At 35.4% G+C, this 17,086-nt stretch overlaps 1 protein-coding gene across 1 annotated transcript in view; it reads right to left on the bottom strand.

Moving 5' to 3' along the window:
• The window catches only part of LOC131800517 (nuclear pore membrane glycoprotein 210-like), a 126,940-nt gene that overhangs the window by 63,976 nt on the left and 45,878 nt on the right, over positions 1-17,086 (bottom strand). The window contains exons 18-20 of the mRNA XM_059120327.1: positions 15,298-15,396; positions 14,776-15,009; positions 14,560-14,709 (exon numbers count right to left, since the gene is read on the bottom strand). Coding sequence (XP_058976310.1) covers positions 14,560-14,709; positions 14,776-15,009; positions 15,298-15,396 — 483 coding nt within the window. The remainder of the gene's footprint in view (positions 1-14,559; positions 14,710-14,775; positions 15,010-15,297; positions 15,397-17,086) is intronic.

The following is a 17,086-nucleotide window of genomic DNA, read 5'->3' on the forward strand; positions in this document are numbered from 1 at the left end:
TCCCATATTTCACTTGCTTAGCAGCAGAAGAAGCAGCCGCAGCAGCAGTGAGACGACACAAAGTTCTATTGTAAAACAATGACACAACAAATTCTCAACTGGCAAACTGAACTTGAACAAAAAAAAACAAAGAAGAAGATGGAAAAAGCATCCCGAAAAAACTTGCCTCCAATAGCTGGGATGGATGAATCGATTGTTGATGATGAGGATGATATGTGAAAACTTTTAGTCCAAATGCTTTTAGTGGTGGTAAACTATTCAACAAAGGTAGTAGCTATTGTAGGATTTCCACCAACAACGACAATAACAAACATGCCGAAGCGAAATGGAAGAGATGGCGAATAAATGGAACAGAGGGATATTAATGATTTCGAGTCAAATCCCCAGTTGTTGTGATTTCCAGAAAGAACTTTTAAGCGAAATCCTTTGATTTAATGTTATTTTCAGTTCGAATAGAAAACGAGAAAACAAAAATTAAAAACAATTAAAAGCTCCAATCGGAATTCAGAGATTTGCGAATCTTTTATTATTCCGAAATGGTTTTAAAGTTAACACCCATTTTATGTTGGAGAATGTGGATGGCTAGTAACCGCAAAACAAATTTCTAAACGGAAGCTTAACCAAAGTGTATATTGGACAAATATTTCAACTCTCGTAAAACTATTACTAATTTGAGTGGAAGAAAAGTTAGCCGGGGACAACGATCATAGGTCAGCGGAGAGAAACCCAAAAGGATTTAATTCTCGAGCCTTTTATAGATATGACATTGGCCAAATATGGATATCAAAATGTTAAAAATAATGTTTCAAAATTAACAAACATGTAAAGTACTTGAATCCTAGGTATTGGAAAGGGAGGCTCGCAACGGACTTCCAGTGAATATTTGGTAAGCGTATGTTCCACTCTTTGCATTACTAGTAATGACTATTACATACCCTCTGCATTACCTGTGAGCAAGAAAATAATGAGTTAATCCAATACAATCTACAAGGCAAGATAACTTAATTTTATAACACCAAGTAATGAGTCAAACCGGGACAGAGGAACAACGTATAATTAAATAAGGTGTGGTGAATTTTTAATAAACAAGCTAAGAGTATCAGTCAGTTTTGCCGACAGATTGATACCCTCAGCCGTTATCCGTTTATTAAAATATATTTTGACATGTTTTATTATTATTTAAAATTTTGACCCCATATAGGAGAGCTACCGATGGAGTAAAAAAATATTGTCCATTTGGCTTATGACCTTCGTCTGATATAATCATTGAAGGTGACAGGTTTGGATAATGTGTATATAATTTTTGAAAATGCTCAACTTGTTTGGGAAGTTACCGAAAAGAGTGGGTCGACATAACCCATATACACGATATTTAAATTTTATGAGCATTTTAGATATTACAAATTTGGACCCTTTGTGGGGGTCCATTACCGATCTTGCGGTAAAAATAAGACTATCCCTTCTCTTCCTATGCCGTAAATTATGTTTTATGAAAATTTTGTTGTTGCAAAATGGCCAGGCTTTATCCCTTTATTGTTGTTTTTATAAAAACAACGTTTGTTTATTAGTGGAGAACGATGGTAATGTTTACCAGGGGGTAAGGCAGGGAATACCTAGGTTTCGGAAAGAGCCACCAATCCTCATCAGTTCCCTTGTTTTTTGTCTGGGATATTCTCCCCAGAAGTTATTTTAAAAATAACTTCTATGACAAAAGGCATTTTTTTAACCAAGTGATGAGATCGTAAGCTCAATAGAAGAGGAACCAAAGAATTAAATAAAACTAAAATTCTTTTGGAAAGTCTTCTAAATCTTACAACCGCACTTATAAACATTTACATCTTTCTCCACTTGTTATGCTTTCGATCAACCTGAACGAAGTAGCATAACCATGTAAGTTGGTTTTGTCTGTTACAACAAAAACCCCTTCGTCGACCGTGCCTTGTCTATTAATAGAACAGTGTTGCTTGTTTGTTCGGAATACCGTTTTATGAAAATGTTGACCTTTTGTGGGGGAGGTACCAGAAGGAGGCAAAAATATCACGATGTACCAAGTTTGGCCAAATATCCCCTTCGAGAGTTATCGTGCACACCAGCCAGCCAGATGGATATCGGTAAATCGACTCGAAATGTCCCGAAATGGATTTGGTCCAAAGAGACCTAGGGTCGACTAGGCAAGTTCAATTTTAAACGGACGAGTTCAATTTTAAACTGCAAATGTCATTCAGTGAAATCGGTTAGGGAATGCAGTTGAAGTCTTCAAAATACCATAAAGTTGATAGTATATACACAATTTTCTGCCTCGGGGGTTGTTATCTATTGCGAGTTTCAGATCCTAATTCTGTGAAAAATGTTGTAAAAATATCGTATATCGGGCCACACCATTATATGGGGCCAGTAGGGAACCGGGGACATACATAGACTCTGTTCTGACACCGGCGTTTAAAGCCATTACAAACTTTATATATCAAATTTAGAACATTTTCGATCGAAAATGATATAGATAATGTCACAGGAGGCAGATTAAAAACTTTTAAACCCAAATCTGGAAAAAATCGGTCATATGAACACAGGTTCAAATTTTGAATATTTTAAACTCCCATAAAATGTGAAATAATTCACCGATGTTTCTTTTTAACTTCACACAAATTACTATTTCTACATACAATAGATCTAGTCTAGATATGGGACTTAGCACCATACTCATTCTGGTTCCCTTCCCTACAAAGGAGTCAAATTTTTAAACAATTGAAACTCTCATAACATGCGAAACAAGTCGGATGTTTTCGTTAAACTTTGTATATCTCCTTGTTTCTACCAACCATTTATACAATATAAATATGGAATTTGTCGATTCATTCCTTGTGGTATATCTTCGCCATATGCTAAACTTTCGATCAACAACTAGGGTAAGTGTACCAGTAGTCGGCACTTTTAGGATTTTCGCGTTTTTAATCGCTCACCATTCTGAGTAGAACTTTTCAATTACTACAAAGTTAATTTATTCAGATTCGAAATTTTGTATAGTTTTTGCAATAATAAATAAAGTTTTAATAACTTTTTATTCAATTTCATAAATTTGTAGTTTTATTAAAACAGTGCTTTTTGCCAGTAGTCGGCACCACTTGCTAATTGTCGGTATGGCATGTTCCAACAGTCGGCATACCAATTTTTTTTGTAAGAATAATTAATAATAATAATAAATTAATTCATTAAAATATAATATTTTTGTTTAGTTAAACTGATTCGGCGTCTTTATTGTACTTTTCTTAAGAATATGAATTGTTGAGGACCTTCACAGACAAAAATTTAATTTTTATTAGAATAATTCATCTTTTCTTAGCAAAATTGTGCACAAAGATAGCTGACAATATATTTGAAGTAAACAAAATACATTTAGTTATAATAGTTTCATTTATTTGGGCTTAAAAATAAAAAGTGCCGACTACTGGGACATGCCGAACTTAGGCACACTTACCCTACCCAAAGTTTAAGTCAAAAAAAAAAAAAAAAAAAAAAAAAAAAAAAAAACACTAAAGTTCCAGCGGGCTGAACCTTTAAAACCCTCCCACCATTTTGAAGTCCGTTGAAAAATTATGCTAAAATTTAAAAAAAAATCAGAGTAACAAATCTCTGGTTATATTGTATTATATGAAAATTTGGACAACCATAATCTAATATCACTCATTACGAACTCCCAATTCCAAGTTTGACATATCTGTTGAAAAGAGTGGCACCGTCATATTAGGGCTATGCGAAGACGTAGATCTGCACAGGCAATTATCTGGCCCATGAACTCGAAATTGGAAATTATTCCGCTGAAAAGTGTAGCTAAAATCATCAAAATACCGAATATTGGGAGGCACTGTTATATGGAGTTTTTACGAAGACGTGTTTATGAAAATTTCTGTCAGTTGAGGTAGTATCCATTACGAACTCCAAATACCAACTTTGATGAAATACCATTGAAAAATGTGACACAAATCATCAAAATACCGAGTATCGGGGGATACAGTTATATAAGGGCTATACATAAACTTGGATCTATATGTCAAATTTTGTTCAAATTCTGTTCAAAATATGACTTAAACAGCCATCAAAATTTGGACCTATGTAGCCCATTTCAATACCAAAAAATCGAGGGACATAAAATGCATTGAACAAAATTGGTTCCCTATTGGAGATAGTAGACGATATAGTCCAAAGCTGGAACGTTGTAATATTTATATCAGACTGAGATCAGGTGCAAAGATGAACGATAATGACCTACTTCATCAGTAACTATCCATAAAGGTTCAACATTTTAAATATTCACAAAACTCAAAATCTATGGAATTTTATGTGGACAAAATAGGCATTTTCTATGTTCTATTTTGAAGGAGATATGTTATATATGTTGAAGGATATAAAAATACATAGATTGCAGGTAATTGAAGCATTTTTAAATTTTGCATCCTTTTTAACATAAACAAAATGTGAAGAAAGGATGCATGACACTAAAATGGCAATTTGCTTGTTATAATATCTGTCCGCTTTGTTTATACGTGAAGTGTACACGTTCTGCTATGAAACTGGAGTCTGTAACGTTCCACATTTACAAAAGACAATAATATTTTAGTGTGGAATAAATAAAACGAATATGGCCACATTTCGCAATTGTCCCCACAAATCACCTGTCCTTCCAAAACGTAAAATGTTTAACTACCAACATGGTTTGGCAAAAAGTAATGAATCCATGCACAACTGCTGTCACACCAGCCGTTTGTGTTTGAAAACAAAGGTTTCGTGTTTTATTTTATTATTATTTTTTTTTTTTTTTTCATTATTATATTTTTTCTTTTTTTTTTTTTTTTGACAAAAAATTGCAACCATAACAACACCTCTGTGTGTTTATTTATCAGTGTGTGTGTTTGTGCGAGTGTTTTTTGACAATCACTTCAACGAGAGAGCACAGCTGTAATTTAATTGTACAACACCGGGGGAAAAACGCAGCGAATTAGAAACATTCTCATTGCATCCATAAAACATCATGGATCATTAATTGTCAACAACATTTCCTATGGCTGTCACATGTTGGCGCACAGTCATTCTCTTGCATGGCATCCACCAACCGTTTGACAATGCTCCTGCTGCTGGAGCATTTCAAATAAATATAAATCCAACACCAACAACAACTACACAGAAGGCAATAGACAGAGAGGAGGACATATAGGCGAGGAGGTGTGGGGAAGTGCAAAGAAAATATAATGGACATGGGCTAGGACATTAGCAATGGACTTGTATTCCTTCAATGAACGGGGAAAGCGACTACGACTACGACTACGACGACAGCGACAACGAAAAACACTATTACAATGACGCAACAACAATGCAAAGTTGTTGAACAGAACAACTAAGCAAGCAAGCAAAGAGGAAACGGAAATGGAAATGGAATAAAGTGGAAAAAGAGTGAACATAAAAATAATACAAAACCATTCAATCTCAAATAGTTTCATTGTCGTTTAACATTGAGCAAAATGAATTGATTCTCATTGCTGGTGTCGTTGTTGTTGATATTGCTGTTGCTGTTGCTGGAGTTGTTGTTGTTGTTGTTTACTGATGCTATTTCCAAACACTACCACTTGCAATGGCCGAAGAACAAAAAGAGTTCAGAGAATATGACTTGGAACAATTGTCGTTGTCCCAAGCTGTTCTCCTGCCATTACAACGCATAATCACTGGCAAGAAAAAGTTGACGACAAACGACAAACAAAATGAAGGGACTCGGAGAAGCATACAAAACAGCAAAAGGAGAAATAGAAGAGGACAACAACAACAGCAACAAAAACATGAAATAACAACTCAAAGAACAACCATAGTTAATAGATAAATAACTGGGATAGGTACTACATAAGTACCAACTAACCGAAACATAGAGAGAAGCAGCAGAAACAGCAGCTTCCTCTACAAAACTGAAGGACACATCAACAAGGAATGAAGAGCAAAAAAGCGGATCACAAGGGACGGGCAGGGGAAGAGGGCGATTGCGAAAACATGTCAAGAATCTTAGCAACACTTGCATGCCATCGGTAAAAGGAATTGCAATAACAGCAACAGCAATAACAGCAACCACAATAACAGGTCGTTTATGAAGTCATTTCCTCCTCGTATGGTTGTGAAACCAACTTCACACAATGGCATAAAAGGATTGGATTATGTGATTTTATGGTCATTTCATGGCATTTATTCATTCATCCATTTATGGTGCCTCCTTTTCACTCATTCCTTTGCCTGTTCGCTCGCTTACTAGCTGCTAGATCAGAAAAGCTAAGCTCATATGGACGGGTCAGTAAGTTTGTCCATCGCCGTCGACCACCACCACAAAGAGGAAACTCGATAATGACAAATGTATGCCGGAACCGATTGAAAGAAACGTTGACATTACTTTCATATTTTCTAATTCTCAACATAACCACACATTGTCGTCATCGTCGTCGTCGTTGCTGCTGTTGTTTTTGTTTGGAATAAATTAACCATACACAATCTGAATCCTTTGAAAGGAACAAAATACGATGGAAATAAAGTAGAAGAAAAAAAAAATAAATGGACACGGAGTATAGCATAACACAAGGGTCACCACTTAATGACAAACGATGGAATAATTCAAGGATTCTAACGATAACCTTAATGTTAATCGCTTGCAAAAATACCTTAAAGAGGTGACAATTTGGCATTTAAATAATATTGCAGTTTGCTTTGATTTTAGAATTCCGCATTTCTCTCTTTTCTAGAATTACTGCATAAGATGTGAGCCTCATCAAAACCCATACGGATAGGCTATGGCTTGAATTTTGAATAGACACTACTACTTAGTGCTTAGTCACAAAATAAGCAAGACTTTTGGGAAAATCGCAAGCTACTAATCAGTACTAAGTATTTTCATTTTAGAACATAGCTTATGTACTATTGCACTGGTTGGTAAGAATTAGAAACTCCTACTAGAAAGTACTCTAATTCTTTCTCTAATGTTTTAATGTTATGTGTTTTTTTTTTTTTTTTTTTTTTTTTTTTGAGTATAATTGCAAAATCTTTCCCGCTAGATTTTTGAAAATCATGTTTCACGTCGCGCACCATTGCACATTTATCGCACTTGTGTGGGAAGGTGTGGCAAAAATGTTTCTAAACAACTTATAGGTCGAATTTTGGCGAGGCTTCATTAAAGTAAAGAGCAATGTACCTAAAAAATAGTGAAGCTAGGCCCACATTTATGCATAATCCCCATATCCTCCGATTTGAAGAAATTTTAAGATTTTGAACTTTTTTTTATTAAAATGGGCTGTAATTTGTCGTTTGGTGTGATTAATGTGACCTGTGGCTAGATTCTTGTTCTATGAAGGTATGAAATGAAAAGTATTTCTCTAATAATTTCTTTACATTCGACATGTCTTTTCTTCATAAAATTAACGTACAAAAACTATCAACATGATACGGCCAAAACGTACTTCATTGAAATAATGAACCGTAAACCCTACGTCTCTTTGGGCCAAATCCGTTTCAGGTCATTTGGAGTTGATAAAGAGGTGTCCGTCTGGCTGGTGCGGACGATGATTCTCAAAGGGAGAATCTAAATTTTGGCTCAAACTTGCTACATCGTAATATTATTGTCAAACTTAGATCGAGTTCAAAGATGGGCAAGCAAAATGGGTTCACCCCTTCTGGTACCTCACCCCACAAAATATCAACAATTTCACAAAAAATAATTTTGCTCCTAGAAAAAGGAACTTTGCAAATTCGAATATTTCCATCAGTGCTAGGTCAGGTCTGAAAATGGACAATATCGTTATCCTCCTTCTAGTACTTCCCCCACAAAGGGGAAAATTTTTGAATAATTGAATCCTTTGAAAAATTTGAAATAAGAGTCCCAATTTCGCACATCCCAATATTTCTACCAGGGAGCAGGGACCTGTTAAAATATTAGTGGCAGTCATATCAATACATAACACAGAGGCTTTGGTCTACTGTACCCCACGGAGGATTCCGTCCCACACAGAGTCTTCGGATTCCTGTACCACACGGAGGCGACGGTAATCCGTCCCAAACACATTCTTCGGAATCCTGTACCACACGTAAGCTTCGGCTTTGCGTCCCGCTCAGAAACCTCGGCACGAAGGTTTCCGTGTCGCATAGAGAACTCGGGTTACTATACTCTCTGTTCGTACAATTATGGAATAGTTTGTGATCTTAGCCCGTAAAAATAGTATTAATTATTCATCGCATCATCTTTCCCGATCATCAACCGAATTCCCGAACATCATCTCATCGTCGTTCCCGACCATCAACCGAATTCCCGAACACCATCTCATGGTCGTTTCCGATCATCAACCGAATTCCCGAAACCCATCGTATCATTCGTTCTCTGATAATCGGCCGAATATACCGAATATAGCCTGAACCTCAACACACCCCGTCACTACTTATCGCAAACATCTCCCCGCCTATAAAACCGTCCCATTTTATTTGAAGTACAATTCACTTATACTTATATCAAGAAACACTCATTTTTGCCCCAAGAGGGAAAAATAAATTGTTTTATTCCGTAAGGTTTAGTGGGTCCTTATGACGATCCCGGACACGACTGAATGTATTCAAGACGACGACAAAACAACGTTACAATGTGTAGCCTTTACATATGGAGGGAGTTTTGGAATTGTGTACTATAATTGTACGACAAGTACTGACTATATTGGGTATTAAATGAAGGAATAGAGCTGAAATTTGATATAGATGTCACTGCTGGTATATGCAGTTAAAATACGGAAGTGGGTTTTGGAAATGTGTATTATAATTTACGAAAAGTACTAAGTGGTACTAAATTTGGTACTGGGCAAAGGGATAGGTCTGGAATCCTTATAATTGATATTGAGGTCTCTGTTGGTATCTGGTGGTGGTTTTGCAAATTCGTACTATTATTATTGGAAAAATGCCAAATAATACTTTTATACTTAATATAATAATACTTTTGGATCACTGTTGGGTTCTAAGATAGAGTGTTGTAGATTGCTTTGGATATGCGCACTAAATGTTCCTCAATTTGGTATTGGGGTCGGCAAAACGGACAGATAATTTTTCCAATATTTTTCGTATTAATATATTTTTCGTTATAACCTTCATGTAGAACGTGAGAAAATATTTTAAATGGTTTGCTTTGCTTTGCTTTTTTCTCTACGGTAAAAATAATATTCATTCTATGGTATCGAATTTTAAGGATTTTGAACTTTTTCAAGTAATCTAATAACCAACTTTAGAGACAAGTTTCATGTTGTTTATAACAAATCTTATGATATGAATGAAAAGTAATAGCAGTTCATAAACGTTATCGAAGGGGTTGACAATTAAGGTGACTTTTTTGGTAATAAATGGGCGAAATTGCACTTGGAAAAAAATATATAAATAAATTGGAAATATTTGATTATTCTAATTATTTTTTTTTTTAATAAATTTAGTCCTACGCATCCGTCCATCTTTGGTCATCACTTTGGAATCCGATGAAATGAAAGTGGACAAGGATCGGTGTTTAATCACAAGTACCCATAACCACAAAAGTCCTTATTTTTTTTCTTGGGGGGAGTAATTTCTGATCCAAGGGGAATATGACCTCCGGCTCCTCGAACAGACCACAGCCGCTTCAAAGTGTGAAAACAAACAATCCGCACAGATGTTGGTTTTAACATTAAATTACATTTGTTGTAATTCGTTTTTTTTTGCGCTTAAACTGTAACGTGTCCATATGGAATTTCACTAACCAGTGACCTATATTAATTGTAACAGCTTTGGTTGTTGTTTTTATAATAATTTTAATTAAATATATTTAATGGAAATGCAATAAAAAAACAATTCAGCCTTTAAATATTCTCTGCGCTGTGTGGCACAGCTCACAATTATCGGACATTTGGGTTATTCATGAATGTAAGGAGGTTAGGAGCTGTCAATATTAGCCACCCACAATAAATATGTTGTACAACAAACATACAACAACGAATAGCATGATACTATTCCTCCATGTATTGGTGGCCTGATCTGACCTAACCTGACTCGATTCGACTCGACTCGACTCGACTTGCGAAAAAAAACGAGGTAACCACAAAAAGTTCAACATATTCCTGAGGGATTTTTCCATTAGAACAAAATCGACATTCCAGGAAAAAGAATGAAGAGAAAAAACGTAATACTTTATAACAACAAATAAAAAAAAAAACAATAAAAACATCGCACCGCATCGCACAAAGCCAGAAGGTAAAGCTAAAATACACAGCAGTTACTGTGCAGTATATTCCCCAATGATGGATAAATGACAATAGTTTCAGTTCTTTTTTTTTTTTGGATTTTTCTTTAACACAACTAAACGAAAAACAACGACATTGCAAAAGAAAAACGTATTAAAACTAAAACAATGAAACTTTTCATGTATTGCTTCAATCAATCTTTCGATTAAAAAAACTTTCGTAATGTTTTTCCTTCCTATGGTCGCCGCCGCCTGTATGCGACAGGCCACGGCGCCCAAATGAAGCATGAAGACAGAAACTACACTTTTCAAATTTGTGTGAATTTCGAAAATGTCAAATTCCCTTTCAATTATTTAAATGAGGTCTATTTTGATGAGTTCATTTATCCATGGAACAACTGCAAAAGGTAATCCTTTCTATAACGGAAACTCATGGTTTTCGATATTTTGAAAGTTGTATATTATTGGGCTGCAGGGTGCAGTTCGAGCCATTATTGATCAGTTTTCAACTCCGAAGTCGCGTTTTTTAACGTTTCCGATTATATTTGAAGGTATATTAAATTATTCATCCAGAGTGAAATTTTTAGTCCTATAAACCTACAAATAAACTGTATACAGGATGAGATGAAAAAACTGCAACCAACTTCAGACTGCTGTCATTTCTAAGCCACACGTCCGACAGCTGTTAAAATTATTCCAGTGACAGCTCATTATATTGTTTACAAGTGTACAAAAGCATTTTGGTGAGAGTTTTCCAGAAAAAAATTATATTCGTGATGGAATTCAAGCGTAGCTATCGTTAGAGCACTCCAGCATTTAAATATGAATAAAACTTTTATGTCTCGTACCATCGCTCGTTATCGTGACACTGGTAGCGTCGCCCGACGTCAAGAAAGTGGACGGAAGAAAACAGCAAGCGTCAAAAAAATAAGAAAGCACCAAAACCCCCGTAGACTTATTCTAAAATTGCTGGCCACTTATTCTAAAATTTGATGCTATTTCCGACATTTTTTGCTTTCATTCACTAAAAATTTAAAAAAAAAATGTAAAAATGATTGCGTTTGACTTTGTGGCAGTTTTTTTATCTCACCCTGTATATATCATAAAAATTGGAGACTACCGTTTTATTTCCAAATCCAACTTGTTAAGATTTAAACATTTTGAAAAAGTTATCTATAGAACACATGTAAAAAGTCAGGGCTTCTATCTATACCACGCCACAAATAGGCTTCTATCTACGAAATTGACTCTTCTGGAAACTCCCTTTAAAGCATCACAATTTTTACCATCACTTTTCTCCAAGTGTGCCAAATGCTATGACAGACAAAGGAATAGAGGATTATTCATACATTCGTTCGTTCGTTCGTTCATTCATTCATTTATTTATTTATTCAGACAGTCAAGCAGTCAGTCATTCAGACAAACAGGCATCTACAATTCAACCGTTTACGATACCTTTGCCACCAACATGGGTGTTAGCAAGAATTGCATTTCTATGCAGACATGCAACCATTTGCGTTCGTTTTCCCTCCTTCTCAAGAGGGCCGTAGGACAACGGACAAAATTCGCACAGGATACCACCAAATCCTACTTTGAATCGCCTCTCAACTCATACATATTTATTTCGTGCCATAGAAAAATAGCAAAACGAAAACAAAAAACAATACCTTCAAACTCCTCGTATGCTCTGAGGCAGGAAAGTGGTCAGTCAAGCCAGCTTATATGACAGAGAACGTAAGAACGAAATAGATAAGAAACTTTGGAATGACTGACTGCCAAGTCAAGCTGACATTTACAAGATTCAAGTTGAATGCAATTGTGGACATAATGGTCAGTTGCTGTTTTATCCAGGGTGTTGGGAGTACCGTTGTCCTCTGCCATCAGCTTTACAAGTTTGCAAAGAGGGCGGCAATTGGTTGGGACCGGTCACAGCCAACATTAAAAATATAAAGTGAAGAGCTATGCGTACCTAACGAAGTTCTGTAAATAAAAATGGATTTTCAAGTTTTAAGTTATTCCAAACTATTTTTCATACCATTTTTGACTCTGCTCTTTTATTTTGGCAAGTTTATAAAAAGTAAATACTTCTCATAACAACAAAACTTTGTGTAACGAATATGAGAGTAAGACAAACAACAGCGAAGAAAAAGCTACAACGATATTAGCAAACAAAATAACTGCAGAGCGGAGCAGCAACAAGGACTCAACTCTGGGAATAAGGAATACTTATTTAGTTATTTATTTTTGTTTTGCTGTTATTTTTTTCAATTTGAGGTATCTTTTCGTGGTAGTGCTCATAGAAATGGACCACGGTCGGAGGGTATATTTAGTATAAAAAACGTTTCTTTTCTCCCCAATCTCATCAGAGGGGTAATAAATATATTTGTTGTAGTAATATTAGAAATATTTAATGGTAGCGGATATTATATATTCATATTTCATTTGCCGCCTGTGAAATGAACAACAATCGACAAATCTAATAAAAAAAGAAGCTTCGTTCTAAAATATAAATGCGATTCTTTGGCAAGAGGTATAACCGTCTATGATTTCAATGGGGGCGTCAAATGTCTTTCGTACGCATATATTAATATTTAAAACAATTTAAAAAGTATCAGTCAGTTTTACAGACTGAGGTATACCCTCAGCCAATATTCGATTATTTAAATATATTTTGACTTCTGTTATGATTATTCAAATTGTTGACCCTCGATGGAGTAGGTTCCGAAGGAATGGGTCAATATTGTCCAATATATTTCATTTTCATACTTCAACTATTACAGACAACAATATTGGTATTGGGCAAAATTACAAGAAAATCTAACATTTTATGCGAAATCCAGGAGGTACCAAAAGAAATGGGTAGATGGTGTTGATGGAAATATTGAAATGTACCAAGCATGAAAGGAATCGGATGTTAATTTAGCTTTTTATGAGCTTCGTGGATATTTAAAATTTTGACCCCTTGTGAGGGAGGTACCAGAAGAAGTAGACCGATATATCGCATCTTCACAACATATCTTGTGTTAGTAGAAATAATGGGATGTGTAAAATATGAAGACAACCGTGTGCTTATTTCGGATTTTATAAACGTTTTGGCAATTCAAAATTTTGATACTTTGTGGGGGAGGTACTAAAAGGAGTGGACCGATATAATTCATCTTTGTGTTGTATGTAATTTGAAGACAATCGGACTCTTACTTCACATTGTATATGAATTATAATTATTCAAAATTTTGACACTTTGTGCGGGAGTTACTTGATGGAGTGGATCGATATTGTCCATTTTCGCACCTGACTTAGTACTGATGCAAATATAAGGATTTTTCAAAGTTAGAGCAGAATCAGATTATCCTTTCTATTTCTGTGCAGCATTTTTTTATAATGTTGACCTTTTATAGGGGAGGAACCAGAAGAAATGGACGGATATTGCCCATCTCCGAACTCGATCTAAGTTTGACAATAATATTACGATGTACCAAGTTTGAACCAAATCAAATACTGCCTTCGAGATTTATCGTGTGCCACTGCGAGACAGACGGACGAACAGCGCGAGAACGTCTTCAAATGTTCTGAAACGGATTTGGTCCAAAGAGAGCTAGAGTTTAAAGCCATTATTTCGATGAGGCACGTTTAGGGCGTATCAAATGATATAATGATATATAACTAAATAAATAAAAGGGTGATTCTTCGTTGCGGGTCCAGTCGAGCTTTTTATGGCATACTAAAATTATGGCTTTCGTTACCTTAGAGAAGTTTTAAAACCTGTACATATATTAAATATTTTTCAAGAAAATTTTTCTTATGATACGAACATAAAATGCAAAATTTCAGATGGAAATGAAGTAAGCTAACGCTATAGTCGTCAAAGTTTCAGTGGATGTGAATCTTTGTGACTAAAATGGATGAATCCCCCAAGATGTGGGAATGCATAACAGAAAACTATACCAAATAGTAAAACAATATTAAACAGGAACAGCAGAATAAGTTCCCACAGAAAGCTCCAAACTCCATTAAATATTTTGCCGAAAAATAAAATCCAGAAAAAAAAAGATTGTAAGTGATTTGACCAGAATAAATATGAGACAAAATAGATTGGCCAGACTGGGGCTGACATCAAGATCGACTTCAATGTTGATTTAAACGATTTCAAGCAAAAGAATCTATCGATGACAAGTCGACCGAAAGTTATTCGATTAGAAATACTAGTCACTTTGGGATTGCCAAATGTCTTTGTCGTAGTATCACACTTTAATAACAGTATTTTCAAAACAATAGTTTCATAAAAAAAACTTTGAACTTACCTCAACTTTTTGCAAGACTTTATCAAGGCCAGTTATTGTTAAATCCTGTTCAGCTGCATCATTTTCAGATGCAAACGCTTCGGGTGTAACTTTAATGCCGGGAACAAACTTAAGTGAGATATTATCGGTCAGACCATTGGGCAGAGATACCTTTAAAGTAATGCATTTAAATTAATGTCAGTGTTTGCAATGCGTCAGTGTTTCTGGGGTACTCACCTCCATTTCAAAGTGAATGTCATTGGTTTTGACAATAGACAGAATCTCATTGAACGTTGTCTTCAAATCAATTTGACAGGCATAGCGACCCGTCTCAGCCTCAAATATTGGTGTTACCTTGTAATGTTCCAATAGTTTTTGACCCAAAGTTTGTTTGGATTTAAGAACGCAAGTGAATAATTTCACAGGAATTTTCTCCAGCAATGTCGAACATTTTGAAATATTCTTGGCCACCTTAAATAGAAGAACAAACAAAAAAAATAAACACAAGACAATTGTTAAATACCGAGTGACTATTCAAAATCACATCGTTAAATCAATTTACGGTCGATTGAAGAGCCAGTCATAAAAATTAAACTCAGTCCGGTCTTTTATGGTGGTCGTTAAATCATTGCGATTTTCCCATAAAAAACTAAACTTCGAATGCATTGAATAGTCGTAGTCGTAAAACAGTTCAAGGAGTCCGTCGAGAAGGGCACTTAAGATGCAGCTCTGTTTCGTTGTCCGCATCGGAAGACTTACCAAATTTGTAAATTTATCCACTTGCAAGTGATTGCGAACAACAAAATGTCCTCGATAAAGGGATCCACTGAATATATCATAGGATTTTTCAAATTGTATCTGAAAGCAAATAGAAATTACAACAAAATGAGTAAGTAAATAAAAATGTAAGTAAATATTATGCCGCCTCCTACCCCGTTTAAGCAATAATAAAAGATAAAATATGTATGTGGAATGTAAAAAAAGTATCTCCTTCTAGGTCATTCTAGGATAATTGGGTTATGTATGTACAATCCCGATTTTTTTGTAATTACTTGCCAACAAATTGAACTAAAATATGCCTTGTCATATTTCGCCAGTTCATTGCCAAATTGTGGGGCGTGATTAACTTGATGGTATTGACCAATTTCTTTTCAATGATTGCTAAGCTCAAATTTCTGTTGTGTTTCATTTAACCAAATATTGACTTTGGCCAACCGCACCATATTCTCTCCGATTGGCATGATTTCCCAACGATACGTTATGGCGATACGATACAATACGATTGGATGAATAATGAAATAAAAAACGATTAACAGCAAGCGAAAGAGGAAACAACACAGAAACTCCACTTCACAACTGAATCCAAATATAGGCGTTGAAATGGGGGAAACGAAACGAAAAGGCATGTTGAAATTGCAATCGTCGTTCATTTTTTGCGTACACTCTGTGCAAGTAGTGTGTCTAAATGCAGATATGTCCATAAATTAATTACGACGAATTTTGTGTCGGAATTGAGTTTTTCGGAATATAGATTTTGTCGTAAATGATCCTAAAAAGATTTACGTTTAAGAACTTTCAAATTAAATCTGCTATACAGTATCCAAACCGGCTCTATCGGTATTTTGGATATTTATTTTTATGAAATTGCGTATATACTATTCATCTATATCTATAAAAGAGGAAAATGTTTGTACGTAAGTCTCAACATTTTCATATATACTACAGCATCGCCTGAATGTAACATAGGCTATATACATTTTTAAAATTCCACTTGGAACTGGTAATATAGCATTATTATCGGAGGTATCTCCAGAAAATGTAATTTTTGGATGCACTTAACTATATTGATCGGTTATGGATACCGTCTCCAAATTTAAAATGTGTAATGGAAATCGGTAACAATAAATTTGCCAAATTACATTGAAATCGGTTCAGATTTGGATATAGCTCCCATATATATTTTCGACTGATTTCGTTAATTTGATTCACCAAACACGATATGTATGCTCGATTCCAATGAAATTTGGAATAAGTGACGGTATTTGATCGGAAAATAATTTTGTCAAATTATATTGAAATCGGTTCAGATTTGGATATAGCTCCCACATATTTTTTCGTCCAATTTCATGTACGGGGTAAGATGAAAAAACTGCAACCAACTTCAGACTGCTGTCATTTCTAAGCCACTCGTCCGACAGCTGTTAAAATTATTCCAGTGACAGCTCAGTTCAGGACTCAGCACCATCGCGCTCAGCACGCGCCACCCAAGAATGGTTCAAAATGGGCTTCCTCGCTTCATTTCCAGCGCACAATGGCCACCAAAATCTCCGGATACCAATCCGTTGGAGTCTTGTGTCTGGAGTATTTTGGAAAGAAAGGTTGGCACTAAAAAATACCAAAGTGTCGATCACCTCAAGCGCTTCGCCGGGAATGGGCCAAAATACCGCAGAGCAACATTTGGGCAGCGTGTGACGGTTTCATTGGCCGTTTGAAGGCCAAAATTCGTGCCAAAGGTTACCAAATCGAACAAATCTAAACTTATTCTAAA

The sequence above is a fragment of the Musca domestica genome, unplaced genomic scaffold, assembly GCF_030504385.1.
Source record: "Musca domestica strain aabys unplaced genomic scaffold, Musca_domestica.polishedcontigs.V.1.1 17, whole genome shotgun sequence".
Lineage (NCBI taxonomy): Eukaryota > Metazoa > Arthropoda > Insecta > Diptera > Muscidae > Musca > Musca domestica.